The 24,412-nt window shown below is 43.6% G+C and overlaps 1 protein-coding gene across 1 annotated transcript in view; it reads left to right on the forward strand.

The window, feature by feature from the left end:
• Positions 1 to 24,412, forward strand: part of LOC137340703 (cytoplasmic phosphatidylinositol transfer protein 1-like) — a 166,286-nt gene that overhangs the window by 100,490 nt on the left and 41,384 nt on the right. The window contains exons 4-8 of the mRNA XM_068003380.1: positions 831 to 919; positions 2,386 to 2,393; positions 19,412 to 19,483; positions 20,586 to 20,681; positions 22,963 to 23,118. Coding sequence (XP_067859481.1) covers positions 831 to 919; positions 2,386 to 2,393; positions 19,412 to 19,483; positions 20,586 to 20,681; positions 22,963 to 23,118 — 421 coding nt within the window. The remainder of the gene's footprint in view (positions 1 to 830; positions 920 to 2,385; positions 2,394 to 19,411; positions 19,484 to 20,585; positions 20,682 to 22,962; positions 23,119 to 24,412) is intronic.

Consider the following 24,412-nt stretch of genomic DNA (forward strand, 5'->3'; position numbering starts at 1 on the left):
ATGTCTTACCTATTACATATTAATGGTAAGTTTTAAGGGACAGTGAAATGGCACTGCCTCTTTTGTGCTTCAAGGGCAGGTTGCATGCTTTCGGTAGGGCGTGATTTCATAGCTCCAATTTTCCTTCTGAGAAAGGTGCCAAGTGGAGGCAAGGCATTTGCCCACCGGAAAGAAGGGAAAAGAGGGACGATAACATTAATCTCTCGTTCTTGTCATCCATCTTAAAGGGTAATATTTAATGGGTTTCGCATGTTAATTGCCCAGCTAGATGGGGGACTGCGTCGGCAGGCCTAGAAGAAGGGAAAAAGTGGTGTCTACATTGGGATTCTACACAATGGGCGTAAATGGGGCATGGTTTTCCTGTACTGGAATTTTATACCATGGTAATGAATGGGGTGTAGCTTGGTGCATCGAGATTCTGAGTTTGGATCAGAATTTGGCTTGCAGTTCACGGCAATCTTCAAAATTTATATAACCACATTTTATAACACTCGGTGTCTCGAATCATGTCTATTCAGTGAAATAAATCCTTGCAGAATACACCACACAATTGATCTTGAAGTATCTATCAAAGGCAACTAACTGAATACCCACTGTCCCGTTTTATAATTATTCAATAAATTCACTGCTGGGAGGTGGGATACAAGGTGTCATACATCTCTCCTTAGTTTGGGGTTCATATATATATATATATGGTTGGCTGTTATTATGTTTTAGAACATTTATAAGTCCGGCCGATGGTCTCAGCTACTGTACAATGCCTTGCATTCATCTTCAATGTGGGATTCTATCTCTGATGATACTATTTTCAATTTCCTCCCTCTCCACAGCAAACTCCCTAGCTGGGCTAGGGCTGTGGTACCTCGAATATTTTATATCACAGAAAAGGCCTGGAACTACTATCCTTATACCATCACAGGTAAGAAGGCTTTCGTATTGTTGTTTTGCAGTTAATATCATCATTAAGGTGGAAATTGTAACAATTGTACTCAAAGATGCAACGCTCCATGTTTTATACAGGACACTCCAGTGCAGCACTGAGGGAGTGCTGCACTGCTGGAGGTGCCTTCTTTCAGATGTGATGTTAAACTGCCTGCCCGCTCAGATGAAAGCATTTCACAGCCATTAAATTACTTTAGAAATGCAGTTATCCAGGCAAATATGGCAGCCAATTTGTACACAGCAAGATCCCACAAACAGCATATTAAATGAAAGACTGGTTAATCTGTTTTGCTGGTGTTGGTTGATGGAGGCATGTTGGCCAGGACACTGGAACAACTTCCTGCTCCTCTTCGAATAGTGCCATGTGATCTTTCTGAACAGGCAAACAGGGAGTCTTTAACATCACATGCGAAAGTCAGCACCTCTGCCGATGCAGTTCTGCCTCAGTACTGCACTGGAGTGTCAGCTTAGATTATGTGCTCGAGTCCTGGAGTGGGGCTTGAACCCATGACCTTCTGACTCAGAGGTGAGAGATGAGCCAAACTGACACACATGGTGTGAGGGACTGTCTTGCATTTTCTTCCACACCTGCTGCCCGAGCCATTCTGTGATTAGAAAGGGCGCAGTTCAGCGGGACAGCTCCTGATTCCTCTTACTGACCCACACACACGGAGTTCCACCTAACCAGCTGACTGAGAATAAACAAATCCCATTCAAATCTGTCATGGCTGGGTTTTAAATATATAAACCTCTGGGCTAAACTGGAAAGACATTATCATAACCATCCAGTAAAGTTTTCATTAGCAGTGGTCAAGTCCATGTTACCCGACCCAGAGCGTGGCAGTTTTTTCTGGGTGTCTTGTACCACATTATCTGATCATATGTACTGTCACTGGAAAGTGTGGGGGATGGGGGGTTTAAAGCCAGTCTCTGTGGTGCTGCCAACTTTTCATTCTGCTGATGATTAAAAGAAATATACCTCCTTTGTGCTGTGGGAAGAGCATTTGGAACCGTGTCAAATTTCAGAATTACTTGCAAGCTAAATGCCACGAAACATGATTTGCAACCTTTAATTTGGGTTGCATGTTTGTTTTCTCTTTAACTTGCAATACAGTCGACACTGGAGTGTGAAGAACGACTGATGCCATATCCCAAGTTCCAGCTGGAAAATGCAATGCCGTTCTTTCTAAGGACCTTGCTGCTAGGCAACGGCTTTTTGTTCTTTATTGATAAAAGACTGCAAAGTCCTTTAGGCACAGGATGAACTCACTTAAACCTACTTGCTCATGCATTTCTAAATCAGCTTATTTATTCGGCACTTTCATCAAAGTTACCTTCTCAGGTAACTTTTGGAGGTGATGTAGACTTGAGATTGTTCTAATTATTTTTTCTCCTTTTTTCCCCCTCTCTCTGCATTGCCTCTATTCCATCCTGTGCAACTAGAATACACAGTGAGTACTTTCATGTTTTATATTCTATACTTCTCTCTTTTACATAAATAAATAATGCAGCACATAATACCAATTGAGTATGCTGGACCCTGTAAAACCCTGTAAAAAGGACAATCATTCACAGAGATACACAGCCATATTTATACTTGGCATTCAAAATTTACTTCGGGTCATGCCTCTCCTGAATAAATCAGATATGTTTTGACACAACACTGCCCACTTCCACCATTTAGCTCATATCTAATGGGACAGCAATCTACGTTATTGTAAATTTTACGTCGTGTGTCCATAATAATATATCTCCTTAGAGCAGAGAAGGTTAAGGGGAGAATTAATAGAGATGTTCAAAATTATGAAGGGGTTTTGATAGAGTAAATAAGGAGAAACTCTTTCCACTGGCAGGAGGGTTGACAGCCAGAGGACACCGATTTAAGATAGCTGGCAAAAGAACCAGGGCGGAGGATGAGGAGAAATAGTTTTATGCAGCGAGTTGTAATGATCTGGAATGCACTGCCTGAAAGGGTGGTGGAAGCAGATTCAATAGTAACTTTCAAAAGGGAATTGGATATATACTCGAAAAGGAAAAATTTGCAGGGCTATGGGGTAGAGTGAGGGAGTGGGACTAATTGGATAGCTCTTTCAAAGAGCCAGCACAGGCACGATGGGCCGAATGGACTCCTTCTGTGCTGCATGATTCTTTGATATCACGGTCTGATTTTAGAATGGCTCCAGTGTTGTTGGTTCAGTCTATGCAAACCACATGGTATCATGGGTCATGTGGTCGGCATAACCGGAAACTGAAACCTGCCTTACAACCAGCTCCAAAGTCATGAGTGGAATAAAACAGCTCGGCTACTAGTTCGGTCCACATCTCCCAGGACTTTAGCTGCCCACTAACGCCTGTTCGTTTAGTTCTTCGGACCCTGTTAAACCTCCAACACACTCCCAGCCCTGCCTGCTCCCACCCCATTTTTTTTAAATATTCGTTCACGGGATGTGGGTGTCGCTGGCGAGGCCAGCATTTATTGCCCATCCCTAATTGCCCTCGAGAAGGTGGTGGTGAGCCGCCTTCTTGAACCGCTGCAGTCCGTGTGGTGACGGTTCTCCCCTTTGCTCCCTTAGTGTCTAAAGCTGCCGTCTGCCCCACCCTATTTCTGTTTCACATTTGTGCAGCTGGTTAAAATTCCCTGATACAATGAATGCAAGCAACATTACAGGAGATCTCCTAGTAGCCTTGTTTAAGACAGCAATACACCCTCTACAATTAACACCATGTCAATTTTAGTCGGTTTTACAAATTAGAAAGTAGCCAATCTCTATAATTAGGTTAACCTCCACCCCTCAATTGATGCAATTACAGAAGAAGTAGATTACAACAATAAATAACTTACATTGGAAAATACATCAGAGAAAGAATTTTAAGCACTGGGATGATGTACTTTTTCATAAGTTTTCTATATCGTTTTTTAAAAATTGCTGTTGAAGAGATACAGTGAAATGTTGTGGCAATTGACATTGTAATAAGGATTCTAACTGAATCTTGGGCTAGAAAGCCCTGGGTTAATTGAAAACTATCTCTGACTCTTTCTGCCCTGCTCATCACTGACTAATTTTGTAAAGGGGTCCTTCAACAGGCATTAGGCCCCTCATTTACATATTTAATGGGCCTAATGACTGTTTTAGGCATCCACCCGAGACACCTAAATAATGGGTCCCATGAATTTAGCAGTGAGACTGATGTGCTCCCAGCCAAGTATTTACTGTTTTGGTCCAAAACTGCATATTTATTCACAAGTAGAATCCAATGAGTCAAACCACCTCCCACAGACTTCAGTATATGGAATGGAATTGATTGCAACATCTCCCACTCACTCCAGCCTATGGAATTGAATGGATTAAACCACCTTCCACACACTCCTATTATATGGAATTTTTGGGTTTCAGCATAAAGTGTTCCTAAATTATTTTTTTGGCGCTCAGCACCACAAGTACGATCAATCCACTTTATATCAGGTCTATGTTTTTGGTGAGTTTTTATTTTGAATGAAGCTTCTGATGTTTAAACAAGTGATAGCAGATAGTTTAACCTGCAGCTGAGGAAATGTGGCCTAAGCATAGCCTTGGTTGTTAGTCATTCTGTATCTATCAGGATTTGCTGTACACTAGGTGTAATCAAGGGCTTCACCCCCCCCATCTAATCCAGCATCTGTATCATCGCAATCCATTCCTTAATTGCAAGGAGTCACAAAATTGAAAACATGCAATCCTGATTTGAAATAATATAATTACATCAGTGCAATTTTTACATAGTGCCACCCATTTTATGCTGAAACCAAATGGAGTAGATTCATCTGAATTGCTTTTGTGACAAAATGCAAAGCATTAGATGTGCTAAAGCCTTTCACACTGGACCTGCAGGTTATGTAGATCTCTTCTGTTTTAGTTAGATAGATCATTGAAGTGTCATGAACAGGTGCAGAAAATAATCAATTAGGCTAATGGAATGCTAACCTTTATATCTAGAGGACTGGAGTACAAGGGGGCAGAAGTTATGCTGCAGCTATACAAAACCCTGGTTAGACCGCACCTGGAGTACTGTGAGCAGTTCTGGGCACCGCACCTTCGGAAGGACATATTGGCCTTGGAGGGAGTGCAGCGTAGGTTTACTAGAATGATACCCGGACTTCATGGGTTAAGTTACGAGGAGAGATTACACTAATTGTGGTTGTATTCTCTAGAGTTTAGAAGGTTAAGGGGTGATCTGATCGAAGTTTATAAGATATTAAGGGGAACGGATAGGGTGGATAGAGAGAAACTATTTCCGCTGGTTGGGGATTTTAGGAGTAGGGGGCACAGTCTAAAAATTAGAGCCAGACCTTTCAGGAGTGAGATTAGAAAACATTTCTACACACAAAGGGTTGTAGAAGTTTGGAACTCTCTTCCGCAAACGGCAATTGATACTAGCTCAATTGCTAAATTTAAATGTGAGATAGATAGGTTTTTGGCAACCAAAGGTAATAAGGGATATGGGCCAAAGGCAGGTATATGGAGTTAGATCACAGATCAGCCATGATCTTATCAAATGGTGGAGCAGGCACGAGGGGCTGAATGGCCTACTCCTGTTCCTATGTTCCTAAGTTAGATATTGAGTAGGTTACTTTCATAAGTGCCTGTGGCTATTTTACTAGGATATGATGACAGACTGTTTACCATAAGCATTAATGTCACATGTCAGTTTGCTCTGTACACAGATAATAGATTCCATTGTTTTACCAGGTATTGATGCAAGATTAATAGGTTAGTTTTGCCATCCTTTTCGAAAATGGGTACCACATTAGCTTGTTTCCTATATACCATGGCCTTCCAAGCATTCAGTGACTCTCTCATAATGACTGCAGCACCTCCCGAGTCTCATCAGTCATCTCTTTAAACTCCTAGGGTAAATGTCATTCATCACTAAGGATTTTGTAACTTTGAGCCATTTTTACTCTGCTTGGGATATCCATCTCATTTACATCAGTTGTTAATCATACTTGGATTATCACCAGCTATCGACGGCATATTGCTTGTGTTTTCCCTAGTGAAGGCTTGAAGGATGTAATCATTTAGTGTATGTATTTTGCATTCATCCACTATTTCAGCCACATTAGCAGCTTTTAGAGCTATGAACTATCCACATTTTGAAGAGATGAACTTCTAAATCCACTCTAACTAAGCCTGAATGCTCACCAATATTACAATGCAGGTTATTACAGAAATCTGATGCAGTCACGCACTTGAATTAATATATAGAAAGCTGTCTTGTGCGTATAGAGTCGGCGATAGTTTTCAATTAATCCAAGGCTTTCTAGCCCAAGATTCAGTTAGAAATCTTATTACAATGTCATTTGCCACAAAGTTTCACAGTATCGTTTCATCAGGAATTAAAAATTAATATATTGAAAACCTATAAAAAAGTACATCATCCTGGTGCTTAAAATTCTTTCCCTGATGTATTTTCCGATGAAAGTTATTTATTGTTATAATCTACTTCTTCACAGACAATCAATCTCTGTAATTGCATCAATTGAGAGGTGGAGGTTAACCTAATTATGGAGATTGACTACTTTCTAATTTGTGAAACCGACTCAAAATCGACACGGTGTTAATTGCAGAGGGTGTGTTGCTGCCTCAGGGCTGAATGGTCTTCATTTGTGTCTATCTCGTGATGCGGACCATAGTGGACTTGCTTTGAATGGAGGTTGGTACAACAGCAGGCCCATATTGAACAGTCACTTGTCTCGTTTCATACAGTGTTAGAATTGTAAACAATTTTACAACACCAAGTTATAGTCCAGCAATTTTATTTTAAATTCACAAGCTTTCGGAGATTTTCTCCTTCCTCAGGCAAATGTTTCAAGAGCTCCTTGAAGCCTACGCATTTATACATATTGAACAATACATGGTGTTTACAGACTGCCCCTGCAACTGCCCGTTGCCAAGGCAATCACCGTGTTCAGACAGAGAGGTGTCACCTGCAGAACCCCCGAATACACATTCAACAAAAAAACAAACAGGGAAAAAAAACAGAGAAAAAAAAACACAGAGAGAGGCAGAAACATCCGGAAGGCAGAGAGAGCCAGCAAATGACCCATTATATTAAAAACAGATAACATTTGTTCGCTGGTGGGGTAACGTGTAGCGTGACATGAACCCAAGATCCCGGTTGAGGCCGTCCACATGGGTGCGGAACTTGGCTATCAATTTCTGCTCGACGATTTTGCGTTGTCGTGTGTCTCGAAGGCCGCCTTGGAGTACGCTTACCCGAAGGTCGGTGGATGAATGTCCATGACTGCTGAAGTGTTCCCCGACTGGGAGGGAACCCTCCTGTTTGGCGATTGTTGCGCGGTGTCCGTTCATCCGTTGTCGCAGCGTCTGCATGGTCTCGCCAATGTACCATGCTCTGGGGCATCCTTTCCTGCAACGTATGAGGTAGACAACGTTGGCCGAGTCACAGGAGTATGAACCATGCACCTGGTGGGTGGTGTCATCTCGTGTGATGGTGGTATCTGTGTCGATGATCTGGCATGTCTTGCAGAGGTTACCGTGGCAGGGTTGTGTGGCGTCGTGGACGCTGTTCTCTTGAAAGCTAGGTAGTTTGCTGCGAACGATGGTCTGTTTGAGGTTGGGTGGCTGTTTAAAGGCGAGTAGTGGAGGTGTGGGGATGGCCATAGCGAGGTGTTTGTCCTCATTGATGACATGTTGAAGGCTGCGGAGAACATGGCGTAGTTTCTCCGCTCCGGGGAAGTACTGGACGACAAAGGGTACTCTGTTGGTTGCGTCCCGTGTTAGTCTCCTGAGGAGGTCTATGCGATTTTTTGCTGTGGCCCGTCGGAACTGTCGATCGATGAGTCGAGCGTCATATCCCGTTCTTACTAGGGCGTCTTTCAGCGTCTGTAGGTGTCCATCGCGTTCCTCCTCGTCTGAGCAGACCCTGTGTATTCGCAGGGCCTGTCCATAGGGGATGGCCTCTTTGACGTGGTTAGGGTGGAAGCTGGAAAAGTGGAGCATCGTGAGGTTGTCCGTGGGCTTGCGGTAGAGTGAGGTGCTGAGGTGCCCGTCTTTGATGGAGATTCGTGTGTCCAAGAAAGAAACTGATTCTGAGGAGTAGTCCATGGTGAGCTTGATGGTGGGATGGAACTTGTTGATGTTATCGTGTAGTCTCTTTAGTGATTCCTTGCCGTGGGTCCATAGAAAGAAAATGTCGTCGATGTATCTGGTGTATAGTGTTGGTTGGAGGTCTTGTGCAGTGAAGAAGTCCTGCTCGAACTTGTGCATGAAAATGTTGGCGTATTGGGGTGCGAATTTGGTCCCCATGGCTGTTCCGTGTGTTTGGGTAAAGAACTGGTTATCGAAGGTGAAGACATTGTGATCCAGGATGAAGCGGATGAGTTGTAGGATGGCTTCCGGAGATTGGCTGTTGTTGGTGTTGAGTATTGATGCTGTCGCAGCGATGCCGTCATCGTGGGGGATACTATGCAGAATGTCCATACTTCAGCAGTCATGGACATTCATCCACCGACCTTCGGGTAAGCGTACTCCAAGGCGGCCTTCGAGACACACGACAACGCAAAATCGTCGAGCAGAAATTGATAGCCAAGTTCCGCACCCATGAGGACGGCCTCAACCGGGATCTTGGGTTCATGTCACGCTACACGTTACCCCACCAGCGAACAAATGTTATCTGTTTTTAATATAATGGGTCATTTGCTGGCTCTCTCTGCCTTCCGGATGTTTCTGCCTCTCTCTGTGTTTTTTTTCTCTTTTTTTTCCCTGTTTGTTTTTTTGTTGAATGTGTATTCGGGGGTTCTGCAGGTGACACCTCTCTGTCTGAACACGGTGATTGCCTTGGCAACGGGCAGTTGCAGGGGCAGTCTGTAAACACCATGTATTGTTCAATATGTATAAATGCGTAGGCTTCAAGGAGCTCTTGAAACATTTGCCTGAGGAAGGAGAAAATCTCCGAAAGCTTGTGAATTTAAAATAAAATTGCTGGACTATAACTTGGTGTTGTAAAATTGTTTACAATTGTCAACCCCAGTCCATCACCGGCATCTCCACATCATGACAGTGTTAGAAGGTAGTGCTGAGAAGTCCAGCACCCAGATTCATGGTACCATCACCCACATGAGTGATCTCATGGATCACTGGTTGTCTACACTGCAGGCTGCTTTCAGCACGTGGCAACACCAATGATGTTTGCACTGAAGACATTGCTTATGCAGGCATTAGGCACAGTGGGAACACTTCTCATGAATGCTTCCTCTATTGCCATGGAGGCTTTGGAGTCTGGCAAACTTTTGACACAATCCTGCAATCTTTTGTGACCCCTGGTGGTTTCCCTGGTAACCCTGTGCCTCCTCATGCACTGCTTTTCTGCCATGTCCAGGTTGCAGCAAACCCATGGCCTGTGGTAGGACCTGCTGTGGGTTCTAAGTTTTTGGGTTGTCCACTTGTCCTAGTTCTTCACCACCTGCTGAATCATTTTTGTTAGGTAAGGGTATTAAGGGATAGGGAACCAAGACGGGTAGATGGAGTTAAGATACAGATTAGCCTTGGTCTAATTGAATGGCGGAACCGGCTTGAGGGGCTGAATGGCCTCCTCCTGTTCCAATGCTCCTATATATCCGTCAATGACCATCACAACCTTGATCTCAGGCAGAAACCTCCTGTGTGCTACTCACTTCTTTCACTTGCCCTGGTGATATTTGGAAATGTTCCCTTCATTAAATCGCTATCACCTAATCTGACGAAGAATAAAATGGTCACATTTTGATTTGACTGTGCAGCAACAAGTCCATCAACAATATGGTCATTATTAATGGCCTTAGGTAGGTCCTAACAACAGTATGGTCATCATTAATGGTCGTAGCTAGGTCCGAACAACAACATGGTCATCATTAAGGGCCGTAACTAGGTCCTAACAAGTAAACATCAGCTTTTTCCCACCCTTTTCACTGGCTTCTTTGCTCCATCCTTGGAGGGATGGGAATCCTCAGAGCAGTGAGAAGTATGGATCAATAATCCATTCGTACTTTATTCCAATTTTGTCCCACTTTTTACTCCGGTCTTTTTTACTATAATTAAAAAGAGTGAGGAAAATACGGTCTATTGTGAATCAGTCCCACTGGGAGCTTAGTAAGTATGAGTCTGGACATGGATCTTTTTCGAACTGATCTGCCTCCATTTCTGGCCTGTACAGCATTGGAAATGTGTTTAGGCAGCTGGTCTTACTAAACCACCATAACCCGACCATATTCAGTTTTTTTTAAAAAAACTGGACACATGCTCAACGATTGGTTGTCCTGTTCTACAGGACTGGAAACAATGTGACAATTAACAAACACTAAGATGTATTCCAATGATGGCAGCAACATCCCTGATTTAAAAAAAAACCCTGTGGCAGTGAGGTAACTGTGCCAATTATTCATGAATTCTTGGGTTTGTTTAATTTTAAAAGTTGTTTCTCCATTTTCCTCACAAATATTAAATTCATGCAGGCTACGATCAGTTAGCACTTATCCATTGTGTCGACTTCTTCACTCAGATATCTGTAGTTAGTTCCTCCGCTGCCTAATCAGGTGGACGTAAGCAGTTTGCAATTGGAAAAAGTCTGATTTGAAGATTGATGGGGTTTGGTTCCACCCATTTTCCCCACATGGAGAAATCCTGATCTCGGCCAAGAGAGGTGAGGCTTGCTCATGGAGGAAATGAAGAAAAGGAAAAGAGCGAGGGGCAGGGCCAGGTCACCCCTCACGGGTGGGTACACAACCACATGAGCCGAGTCTTGAAGGCAGGCTGCCTGCTCGCCACCTTGATCAAAAGATCGATGGTACTGGAAGAACAAATGTACTGTTGGAGGAAAAATAGTCTACTTGTAGTGGCTGAAGTATAAAATATTATCTAGTTCTCGCTTGTTAATGACATACAGTAAAACGCCTGAAGCAATTCATTATTTGTCCCAGTGATTGAAAGCATTGTCACAGCTTCATTGCAAAATACATTCACATACTCTTGGTGAGAGGCTGTTGGCATCACATTGACACCTCCATTTTGAACCACAGACGAGGTGTAAATGGAAGAGTCATTTTTTATATATAACTGACATTTATCAAGCAAAGGCTTCGTGCTGGAGCCACTTCTCTTGATCAGCCAAGACCACAGTAAAGAATTCCAGGTAAACTGCTAATGTGGAGTCCTTTGGCTCCCTTTGGTCCCTCTGCTGGCAGTCCCATGCAGTGCAGTGGTGCTACAATTATACAATCATTTTTTTAGAGCCAAATTAGGAACAGGAAAAAAAATTCTGGAAGAGAAAAATTTGTTGAGGTTAGACTGTCACTGGTTTGGTAAGTTGCTGCTTCTTCAATTGCCTGTGGGAGTCAGAGTCTAGTTGATTAATCTTCTGAAATCTGAGACGATTCCTGTTGCAGATGGTCAGTTTGCGCTCTTTTTCACATTAGCCTGGAAGCTACTGTAGAAGAGAACAAAACTGGCTCCCAGCAGATGTTGTAGACTATTTTTCCACAGGTACTGTACAGTGATTTCACATTCTCCCTATTTATTTTTAACACTTAGAATTTTTCCTATTTCAGCAGTAGTTTGAAACCAGCAGTTATTTTTAAAGTAACATCTTAGCAGTCTGAAATATATGACATTTGCACCAGTTATGAGTAAAATGCCAACTCCTACATTAGGTAAAGGACCAGCAGGCAGGACTTATCTTCCCTCACATTGTTCTCAGTGGTTCAGTTGTCCCAAATCTCAGATGAAGACAGGAGACAGTTTTCCCTTCTTCTCTTGCTGCCAAAGCTGGCTTAACCTGGAATTGAAAGAAAGAAAAAGACTTGCATTTATATAGTGCCTTTCACGACCTCAGGACGTTCCAAAACGCTGTACAGCCAATGAAGTACTTTTGAAGCAAAGTCACTTGTAATGTATGAAATACGGCAGCCAATTTGCACACAGCAAGCTCCCACAACAACAATGAAATAAATGACCACATAATCTGTTTTAGGTGTTGATTGAGAGATAAACTTTGACCAGGACAGCGGACGAACGCCCCTGCTCTTCTTCAAATAGTGCCGCGGGATCTTTTACGTCCACCTGAGAGGACAGATGGGGCCTCGGTTTAACGTCTCATCCAAAAGACGGATGTCTATGCTGTCTATGTGCATGTTTAGGACAGAATGGTGACACCTTGTATATACTGAGGTCTACCTTCACTCATGAGCTATGACTTTAACAAACAACTGTTTAGAATGAAACTTCTCAGTAATATTAAATTATTAACATTTTGTGTGGGTGGTAACATGGTGAATGTCCCGTGGAATGGCAGGTTGGGCATTCATCATGATCACGTGCAAAACCCGATCTTGATCTCAGTCATGCCTTCTGGGGATATACTGAGTGGAGGCCAGACACTACCTCAGAGGGAGGATGGAGGAATGGATCACCACAGAGAGCCCTCAGGCCCCTGCTAACGAATAAGCTCTCCGTGAGTCATGTTTTCACCAGCTTCCTCAGTTGTGTAATGATGTGTGCCACCAAGGGAGGAAAGCATCTATAGAGGAAAGGCAAAAGAAAGACTACACAGCATGCCAGTGACATGCAAGAAATTCTTGAACCCATTCTCTCAGACAGGGTGGAGTGTGGTGTGGGTAAACTCTTTTAAAAAGTGCAAGGAAGAAAAGTGAACAAAAATCTTGCTGAGGAAGATAAACACCTGAGCTCAAGACCAGTAGCTGAACCTTGAGTGCTGATTATCTAACTGCCCACCTGTCTACTCTCTCAGCCAGGTAACTGTGAGTGGCCAGGGAAACCTAGAGAGGTTTAGGACATTTTGGTTGACTTGGGGAGTGCGGCAGATTAGAACGCTGTCCGTTCACCTCTAGAACAGCCGTCGGAATTGTTACTAGGATATCAGTGAATGTATGTGTAAAATGTACAAATGCTACTTGAACTGTAAATAAATTGGTGGTTACACGTTGCTGTTGGTGGTAGTGATGGATGCAATTTGAGGGGATGAATTAATAATATCAAACAAGAAGTATATCACACAATATTGAAGTGTGCTGGCTTTAATGTGATTTGTCTCACAGGGCATTGGTACCAATACACTAAATTAAACATAGAAAATAGGAGCAAGCGTAGACCATTCTGCCCTTCGGGCCTGCTCCGCCATTCAAAATGATCATGGCTGATCGTCTAACTCAGTACCCTGTTCTTGCTTTTTCCCCATATCCCTTGATGCCTTTAGCATTAAGAAATATATCTATCTCTTTCTTGAATACATCTAATGACTTGGCCTCCACTGCCTTCTGTGGTAGAGAATTCCACAGGTTCACTACCCTCTGAGTGAAGAAATTTCTCCTCATCTCGGTTCTAAATGGCATACCCCGTATCCTGAGACTGTAACCTCTGGTTCTGAACTCCCAGCCATCGGGAACATCCTCCCTGCATCTTGTCTGTCTAGTCCTGTTAGAATTTTATATGTTTTGATGAGATCACCTCTCATTCTTCTAAACTCTAGTGAATATAGGCCTAGCCGACCCAATCTCTCCTCATACGTCAGTCCTGCCATCCCAGGAATCAGTCTGGTAAACCTTCGTTGCACTCCTTCCATGGCAAGGACATCCTTCCTCAGATAAGGAGACCAAAACTGCACACAATACTCCAAGTGTGGTCTCACCAAGGCCCTGTACAACTGGAGTAAGACATCCCTGTTCCTGTACTCAAATCCTCTTGCAATGAAGGGCAACATACCATTCGCCTTCCTAACTGCTTGCTGCACCTGAATGATCGCTTTCAGTGACTGGTGTACAAGGACACCCAGGTCTCGTTACACCTCCCCTTTTCCCAATCTATCACCATTCAGATAATAATCTGCCTTTCTGTTTTTACAACCAAAGTGGATAACCTCACATTTATCCATGTTATACTGCATCTGCCATGTTCTTGCCTACTCACCCAACTTGTCTAAATCACATTGGAGCCTCTTTGCATCCTCCTCACAGCTCACATTCCACCCCAGCTTTGTGTCATCTGCAAACTTGGAAATGTTACATTCCGTTCCCTCATCCAAATCATTGATATATATTGTGAATAGCTGGGGCCCAATCACTGATCCCTGCGGTACCCCACTAGTCACTGCCTGCCACCCGTAAAAAGACCCATTTATTCCTACTCTCTGTTTCCTGTCTGTCAACCAATTCTCAATCCATGCCAGTATATTCCCCCCCAATCCCATGTGCTTTAATTTTGCACACTAACCTCTTGTGTGGGACCTTATCAAAAGCCTTCTGAAAATCCAAATTCACCACATCCACTGGTTCTCCCCTATCTATTCTACTAATTACATCCTCAAAAAACTCTAGTAGATTTGTTAAGCACGATTTCCCTTTCATAAACCAGTGCTGACTTTGTCCAATCCCGTTAATGCCTTCCAAGTGTTCAGTTATCACATCTTTTATAATAGACTCTAGCATTTTCCCTACTACTGATGTTAGGCTAACTGGTCTGTAATTCCCTGTTTTTTCTCTCCCTCCTTTTAAATAGTGGGGTTACATTTGCCACCCTCCCCAGAACCGGTCCCAATGTCCCAGGGATCTAAATCCCTCCCTCCTACACCATCCCTGCAGCCATGCATTCATCTGGTCTATTCTCCTGTTCCTATACTCACTAGCACGTGGCACTGGTAGTAATCCTGAGATTACCACATAGTGCAGGAGGAGCATATCACGGGTGCGAGCTCTGCTGCCATGACTTGCCTTAGATTAACCTTTAGATAAATTGTCCTAGTGACAATACTGAATTAAGTTTGAATCCAGCCAGAATTGAAGGAACGAAAATGTCCTGTCCCATTTCCCAGTGGACATGAGCCCATAACTGTCTGTAGTTCAGTGCTAAATTGGCAGTCCCATTTTAAGAGACCAAAGGATGGATATTGTCGTTAGTTAAATATTACTTTGGTGTAAAAGGTGTTCTTCTGAGGTTAGAGTTGAGGCATATTATTAAGGTAGAGTAAAATAACTTTTTCTCTGGACTAGTCAATTTTATAACTCATGTAGGAGTCTTTGTTACACACCTTCAATGGGAAGATGTTCTAATCTCTAGTAATAATATCTCTCACCTTGTTGAGTTCGAAGTTCAACTTCCCACCCCCAAAAAAATAAAATCCCTTAATATGTAAAGAGTGATGGAGATGCATTCATTGTCTCTGGATATATAGGCAGGTTGGTCTATTTATGTCTGCCCCTGATCTTTGCCCGTTGATTATCCCTAATGGTGAATTGCGGCAACATTTCAGTCCTACCTCGTATTCTGGTGACTATTGGATATTGGCACCCAGTCTATCCTATTGGGTTTAATGAATATTGAGTATGAATGAATTTGGAGCAAAATCAAAAGAAAAGAAAATTCTTACGGCCAAAAAGCTAAAGTAGAAATGGCTGAGCTGTGACTGCAGCTGATCTCCGCGGTGTCTCATGTTGTACCAAGTGGGACCCCCCTCCCTGATTTGCAATTCAATGTAGTCCTTCAGTTTAATGTGTACATGGAGGGGCATGTGGCAGCTCCCCGGAAGCATTATCAGTTCAGTTCATTTTGCTTTAGTTTTATCGCCTCGACAGTATTTTAAGTATATTATCTGAATCATTGGCAAAATAGCCTGCTGCTAGAAGCGTTTAAGGACTCTTGTGTTAAATGTATTCTTAAGCTCATCATTAGAGGCCAAAAAAAAATAGTTTTATCACATTCCCAACAGGTGATAAAATATGTGGTGTGAAAATTACATTGGTTATCAACAGTTAATTGAGTGTAAAGCATAGGCTGCAAGCTTCATTACTTAATTGCTACCTGCGTATGCGGTCTCGAGGATATCGCAGCATATCAGAGGTATGCCTTGACTTTGACTGTTAATTAGCGTGCTGTGATTCTGAGATGAGCTTCCAACCATATATCCGCTCCATCACCAAGGCCACCTACTTTCACCTCCATAACATCGCCCATCTCCGCCCCACCTCAGCTCATCTGCTGCTAAAACTCTTATCCATGCCTTTGTTACCTCTAGACTTGACTATTCCAATGCTCTCCTGGCTGGCCATCCATCTTCCACCTTCCATAAACTTGTGCTCATCCAGAACTCTGCTGCCCGTATCCTAACTAGCACCAAGTCCCATTCACCTATCGCCCCTGTGCTCGCTGACCTACATTGGCTCCCGGTCCAGCAATGCCTCAAATTTAAAATTCTCATCTTTGTTTTCAAATCCCTCCACGGCCTCACCCCTCCCTATCTCTGTAACCTCCTCCAGCCCTACAACCCTCCGAGATCTCTAAGTTCCTCTAATTCTGGACACTTGTGCATCCCCGATTTTCATCGTCCTACCATTGGCTGCCGTGCTTTCAGCTGCCTAGGCCCTAAGCTCTGGAATTCCCTTCCTAAGCCTCTCCGCCTCTCCACCTCTCTCTCCTCCTTTAAAATGCTCCTTAAAACCTACCTCTTGGCCACCTGTCCTAATATCTCTTGATGTGGCTTGGTGTCAATTTTTTGTTTGATAACGTTCCTTTGAAGTGCCATGGGATGTTTTACCATGTTAAAGGCACTATATAAATGCAAGTTGTTGTAGGGAGCCCCAAGTGTACTGGAATTGAAAGATCATTCCCAGCTACCCCTGCTGGCTAGCGCAGCACTGCAGATAATCAGACTTCAACCCAATATCTGCCGCACAGCTCCTGGTGGTAAAAGGGGAAGTGTCCTTGTCAGGGAGCATGGCAGAATAAAAGTAGGGGACACTAGGATGGTGCCCCATTAGTTGTACCTGAAGCACCTATATTAATACCCACATGTTCTTTCCCCCTATTAACATTGCTCCACAAAGCATCGAAGGTCGGGAGTGCGATATGATTTGCATGCCAGAGATTGGGGAGCACATAGGGTTGCTAACCCTCCAGGAATGGCCTGGAGTCTCCAGGAATCGAAGATTAATCTCCAGGACACTGCTGCCAGCAGCCCAGGAGAAAAATCTTAGGGATATTAAAAAAAAACAATTGTTTGTGTTTTTTTCTCATTTTCTTTGAACATTTATTTGTTATAAAAATATTAGAGCTGGGAAAATGGCTGTTTGACTGACAGTCAAGAATCATCCAATCGTGTAACGAAGAGTCTTTTTGCTTTTCAATTGGCCATGGGAAAGCCGGTGTGCGGCGAGGATGGACATGTTGGACGACCAATGGGAAGAGCATTGAGGCGGGAGGTCATGTGACGAAACCTCCAGGAATATGTCCAACCAGAGTTGGCAATCCTAGGAGTGCATGACATTTTATTGCAAAGACAATAAAATCTATTCCATCATTGCGGTGGTGCTCTGCATTGTGCCATAGCATGTTAGGATTAAAATTAGTGCGGCCGATTCACCACACAGTAAGCTCATGATCTCAGTGCTGCTGTGCATCACGGTGAGGTTTGGTAGTTTCACACAGGGAGAGTGGGAAAATCTGAGGGAGAATTACTCTGGGCCACTTTGAGCACCGTGATGAGAACAGTCAGAGAAAGTTTTATTTCTCAGGATAATCTGATTGGGAAAATGGGGCTCAGAGACAAAAATTGACATTGGTGAAAGAATGTGATTTGACTTGTAATTATTTTAGCTAGTTTCCAATATCATTAACATTCCCCCAACCGCAGCTGTCTTGAGTCTCACCCGGTGTTGCTTCATTAAATAACGTTACTGTTTTTAGAATACGAAAATCATGACTTCCAATTAACAGAATTCACACATGACCAATGCTGAGACCAATCATTCTGTGAGATATGGCGGTTTTGGCAGTCACACAGGCACTCCGCAAACGTAGTGTTATGGTTACCATGGAGAACGTCTGATTGAAAGGCACATTCCAGGTCCCTGAACCTTGTCCGTACTATAATTAGAAAGCTTTCCTTTTGTAAGCTTCTCGGAGCCATTAGGATCCGAGAAATCAATCTCCAACCCCCACAATTCGGGGAATATTCACGTCATTCGTATCGGCCTGCTGCTTGCACTAATAGGCGTCTTGACCATTTGGCGCACTTGTCTCTTTCCCTCCCCTGTTTGCAGCCCACGCAGTTTTTTTTATACCTGCCTCCCTGCAACTCTGCGCTTATATATTTAAAAAAAAGTTCTTTATTGAGCAGAACTGAAAAGCTGTCAACATGGTTCCACTCTGGATGGTACAGCTGTCAGTTGGTTAGATAGGTTACACGCTTACAGGGGAATATCATAGCTACTATATACTGTAGTGAGATAAATCCCTGTCTTACTGCTTGTCAAATCATGTGATTTGATTACAGAAGTCTGCTATCCACCGCTGTCTGACAGGACACTCCATCCGCCAAAAAGACTGAGAACAGAAAACAGAAATATCTTAGGTTGCTCTTCACTCCACAATGTGTGATCTAAGGCAGTAACGTTTCATGGGGTTGAGGTGGCATTAACAAACCTCTTGAATTCACCGCCCTGTAACATGGGAACAGGAGTAGGCCATTCAGCCCCTCGGCCATGCTTTGCCATTCAGATAGTTCATGGCTGATCTGTACCTCAACTCCATTCACCCGACTTTGCTCCAGGTCCCTTGATACCCTTACCCAACAAAAGTCTAACAATCTCAATATTGAAAGCTCCAATTGTCCCAGCATCCACAGCCTTTTTGGGGGTAGAGAGTTCTAGATTTCTACTATCCTTTGCAAGAAAAAGTGCTTCTTGATGTCTCTTCTGAATGGCCTAGCTCTAATTTTAATATAACCAAAAATCACCATTATCATAACTATTGAACTAAAACAAAAGGAGTTAGTTTTCAAAGTGAGTTATGTGCTCCCTCTGATTGGTGAGCAATGTTAACTGCTGCAGGAGGGCATATTTGATGAGTCCACCTCTTCAGTGCTAAACAGAACAAGTGAATTGACTGATTACTGTTCTAATTTGCAATGTGCAGTGAAGCCCATTGAATCTAGAGCGAACACATCCCTGTCTGTTGTCTCAATTTCCACTTGAGTCCATTCTATTAGAAAGAAGAAATAAAGAATTTGCATTTATATAGCGCCTTTCATGACCTCAGAACATCCCAAAGTGCTTCACAGCCAATGAAGTACTTTTGAAATGTAGTCACTGTTGTATTGTAGGAAACATGGCAGCCAATTTGCGCACAGCAAGGTCCCACAAACAGCAATGAGATAAATGACCAGATAATCTGTTTTAGGTGTTGATTGATGGATAAATATTGGCCAGGACACTGGGGAGAACAGCCTTGCTCTTCTTCGAATAGTGCCATGGGATCTTTAACATCCACCTGGAAGGGCAGATGGGGCCATGGTTTAATGTCTCATCCGAAAGACAGCGCCTCCGACAGTGCAGCACTTACTCAGTACTGCCCCGAAGTGCATTTCACGTGTATTGTGTGAGGTGTGTATTTCTTTAATCACTTTTCCCTTTTTCCTCCATTTTCCCTAGTGTTCCTTTTTGCCGAAATTCTCCATTTACATAGAGACAAAATATGAGGACAACAACGGGTGCAATGATCATGTGAGTCCTTGTGCAGATCAGAGCATTAGACCACGTTACACCACATACACTGTCCTGCGGAACTGTGCACATATTTATTCTAAACGGACTTGTTTGTTTTTCCTCACTGAAGATCGATATGCCTCGACTTATATTTTCGGTGTTTGTGCTTCATGCAAAGCTCTGGTGCTGCTAAGCTACTGAGGGCAAAGTCTGTGGCACATGTGTATCAGGGGCTTCTGTTCTCTTTCCTCTCTCTGGCACCAGGAAAAATAACAAATTCTACAGGTCAACCCAAAGGCTCCAACAGTGGACCGCACCCAGAGACGCTGATTGGGGGGAGGGAATATTAGCTCTCCCTAGGACGGGGAACAGAGTGGGTGAGCAGTAAACATGGCGTGGTTCTGTTTCCCGCTCCGTTCTTGCCAATTTTGGATTTTACGGTTTGGCACCGGACGAGGCATCTCAGACGTCCCCCCCCCCACCCCGCTTCCTTTCCCTCTCATGAGACCCTCCTGAAACTCCCTCCCCATGACTGAACCCGCTTGCTTGCAGGCCTTCCTTCAGTGCCAGCTGGTAGCCTCAGGATGCCCAGACATCCTCTCCCATCTGCCAGCCAGCTACCACTTTCTCCCCGTCTCGGGTGGGCAGCCGACCCGTTGGCATGCAGGTGAGGCCCGGGAGGTGAAATACCCACTTGTCTATGGCGGTACCATTGACTATAGACTGGCAAGGGCGGGCACCTAGAGGCTGTAGCTCATCTCTTATTTGTTGTAGAGTTTTTGTAGACGGCCTTAAAAAAAATGTGAAAACGACTTGTTTGCAATTCATGATAACAGAGGAGGTGACGGAGAGTCAGCGTGAGACCATTCTCTCACAACTGGTGACCCAACCATTGAAACCCATTTATAGCTTTGTCATTCGTGTATAACGTGGTCAGTTCACCTGTTGTAAAGAGGTGCGTGCTGCACCAATATCCAACTGCCTCCTCCATGTAGATCCAGGAGGGCGTCAGATCCAAAAGACATGGAAGCCCCCATTTGATACCAGTGTTAAGAATGTCGTGGTACAGATGATGTGAGCACGCTCAGTCACTCGTCCAATTCCTTTCCTATCCCTGCAGATTTTTGACTCGGACAAAAACCACACGGATCACGAGGTGTGTTTTCTAGACATCGCTTATGATGAAATTCCAGACCGTTACTACAAGAGCTCGGAGGTGAGACCCCTTGACAGCCTCGGCTGTAGAGGGACGCAGGCACAATAATTGCTTCAAGTGTTCAGATCCTGCCTGGATTACTAAGGAACCTACACACACAAAGGATGTTAGTGGTATCCTGCGTCATTTTTTAAGGATTCCTTTGCCTTCTCACCAGACCGATTGTGAAAGGTTGTGTTGGTATTGCCCCAAAATTGTCTCTAAATTGTTACTAGTTTCTTCTCATCTCTCACGCACCACTCTCTGGCTGCAAACCCGTTTGCTGAACTCGGCTGGTGTTGCTCATGAGCTGACCTCTAGCAGAATTATGTACCCTAAAGTCTGTATGGTGAATTTGCGCACAGCAAGATCCCACAACCATGACCGGAAAATCTGAATTTAGTGACGTTGGTTGAGGGATAAATATTGGCCAGGACACCAAGACTAATGAGGAGTAAATCCTGCCAGTTCTGTGCAGCCAAGATCACATTACCACTGATTTTGTTTTTTTTCTCACTTTCTCTACATTTGCACATATATTTTATGAGGCCACTGTACCTTTAATTGTACCTTCGCATATTTTTGCTACTACAGTACCCTTGACCACCTGTTTATATCAGTCTGCTTGTGGATAATTGGCAGGATCTCGCTCTCTCACTCTCTTGCTCTGTTTCTCTCTCCGTGCATGCCTGTCTGATTGAGATGAGCAGTGCTCTGTTATAGGTGGATAATTATGCCTGAATGCAACTTGCTTGAATTTCAGAGAATTTCTTTTTGGAATAGGCAATGCAGAACTCTGTCAGTGCTGTTCAGCACATTGCTGTGTCCTTTATTCTGTACGGTAGCGCAGTGGTTACGTTACAGGCCTCATAATCCTGGAGGCCTAGACTAATAATCCAGATAACGTGAGTTCAAATTCCACCATGGCAGTTTGAGAATTTGAATTCCATTTATTAAAAAAAAATCTGGAAATAGAAAGCTGGTATCAGTAAAATTGCTGCAAAAACCCAACTGGTTCACTCATGTCCTTTAGAGAAGGAAATTTGCATTTCTTACCCGGTCTGGCCTCTATGTGACTCCAGTCTCACTCCAACATGGTTGACTCTTAAGTGCCCTCTGAAGTAGCCTAGCAAACCATTCAGTTGTATCAAATTGCTACCACTGGTTCAAGAAGAAGGCTCACCACCACCTTCTCAGGGAAACTAGGAATGGGCAATAAATGCTGGCCTTACCAGCAATGCCCACATCCCGAGAATGAATAATAAATTTTAAAGATCACTACTGTCTGGTCCAACTGTTTATCTCTTACTTTTATTATCTTTCTTTTTTATCATTTACAACCCCAGCTTATCGATTGCGGATTGGATCAGTTGAAGGAGGAAGACCAGTGGTGGGGCCAATGTTTGAGGTTGCAGCTCTCCAAACAGCGAGTCCCCAACCTTACCTCTGTCATTTGGGAGATGCAAAACAAATAGCAGACGACTTCCCGTCATAACATGGGAGGAGGGGGGTGGAATGGAATGCATGTCACCTTGCGCCATTCTTGAAAGAAAACTTGCATTTATATGGCGCCTTTCACGACCTCAGGATGTCCCAAAATGCTTTACAACCAATAAAGTACTTTTGAAGTCTAGTAACTTGAGGTAGCCAATTTGCACACAGCAAGGGTCCCACAAACAGCAATGTGATAATGGCCAGATAATCTGTTTTAGTGATGTTGGTTGAGGGATAAATATTGGCCAGGACACCAGGGAGAACTCCCCTGCTCTTCTTCAAGTAGCATCATGGGATCTTTTACATCCACCTGAGAGGGCAGACGGGGCCTCGGTTTTACATCTCATCCAAATGGCGGCACCTCTGACAGCGCAGCACTCCCTCAGTACTGAAGTGGCAGCATAGATTATGCGCTTAAGTCTCTGGAGTGGGGCTATGAACTCATGACCTTCTGACTTGGAGGCGAGAGTGCTACCCACTGAGACATGGCTGATGTCTTAATAATGGGGGACTCAAGGCCACCATAGTGCTCGAGTTACCTTCCTGATAGGGAAATGCTGGGGGACAAGAACAGAGGAAAAACAAGGAATAGCTGTTATTACATCATCAGCTTAGCAACGGCCTTCTCCATTGTCTAATGCTGATCCAGTTTATTTAATTTCCACTCGCCCTTTAAAAGCTTTTTATAATGGATAATGGATTTTTCAAACAGATTGCCTGATGATTTAAGCATTGCCTGTGTATGGTGCATCTTTTAATTGGTTCCTATTTGACGTTTAACCTACAGCAGAATGTCTTGTGCCAACAGGACCTCAGGTATTTTGCATCAGTGAAGACAGGACGGGGTCCCCTAAAGGAGGGTTGGAGGGATGATCTCTCTCCCGTCATGTGTTCATATAAACAAGTGACGGTCAAGTTTGAAGTCTGGGGACTTCAGACAAGAGTGGAACAGTTTGTTCAAAAGGTGAGTGCTACTGATAGATAGTTTTGCTCATACAACTGACATTGGTTGTTACTAGGTACCTCTTGTGTGACATGATTCTGTTGAGTCTGGTATGTTTTACTTAACTCAGAAAGTGTTGTCATTAATTATCTCAATGCTATTCCGCTTGGCCTACTCTTGCTCCTATTTTCTATGTTTCCACGTTTCTATTCCTCTTGTATTTAACTTTCCCACATCACCTCCGCCTTCTAAAGACAAAATAGTATCCACTTAAACTCACAGGTGAAGGGGGGATGTATAAGTAAGTGCTGATCTATAGATTACCTCCATAGATTTAAGGCCCAATTTTAACCCTGCCCACCTAGCACGTGTGGTTAAAATGGCAGCTGAGCTGGGCCTTTAATGCTGCGTTCCTGACACGTTCGCACCCGCCTCCATTTTAACTCAGAAATATTTATCGTCAAATTGCAGTTTCAGGATCAGCTGTGTTCTCCTCTCCCCCCTCCAAAATAAAACACCATCCGTGAAAACCTCAGGATGGTTAATTCAGTGGATCACATTCGTCTACTTCAAGAAGGCTCTGAAAATAGTCAATTTTTTTCCGCACAAGATGTTCTCCAATTGCTGGATATATTTTTTGCTATTAATCAATCCCATCCCCCTTCCTTTTGAAAAATACGTAATCGTATTTTAAAGAAATTTAAGGAATTTTCTGAAGTAAGCTTTTACAGGCTGGAAAGAGAAAATACTTTATTGGAGGGGATTGAGTGAACACTGCTAAATCAAAGTGCCTTCATAACCATACGTGGCTGTTGTACAACTGGCCTATTTATGAGTTCAGCTGGGAATGCAAATTTGGCCTCCTGAAGTTAAACATTAAAAAATGAAACACATAACAAGTTTATTCACTGAGTGGCTGATCCATTCAGAACAGGAAGTTCCCAGGTTTGATTTGCCAGTCTTTGCTGAGTTAGTTGATCTCTGCCCAATAGTGGTTGGGTTCAAACTATTCCATTGCTCCCACCTTGCACCTTCCGTAAACTTGAGTTTATCCAATACTCTGCGGCCCGCATCCTAACTCGCACCATGTCCCTTCCACCCATCACCCTTGTGCTCACTGACCTACATTGGCTCCCAGTTCAGCAACGCCTCAGTTTTAAAATTCTCATCCTTGTTTTCAAATCCCTTCAGGGCCTCATCCCTCCTTATCTCTGTAACCTCCTCCAGCCCTACAACCCCCCTGAGATCTCTGCGCTCCTCCAATTCTGGTCTCTTGCCCATCCCTGATTTTCGTCGCTCCACCGTTGGCGGTCGT

Source organism: Heptranchias perlo, chromosome 22, assembly GCF_035084215.1.
Source record: "Heptranchias perlo isolate sHepPer1 chromosome 22, sHepPer1.hap1, whole genome shotgun sequence".
Lineage (NCBI taxonomy): Eukaryota > Metazoa > Chordata > Chondrichthyes > Hexanchiformes > Hexanchidae > Heptranchias > Heptranchias perlo.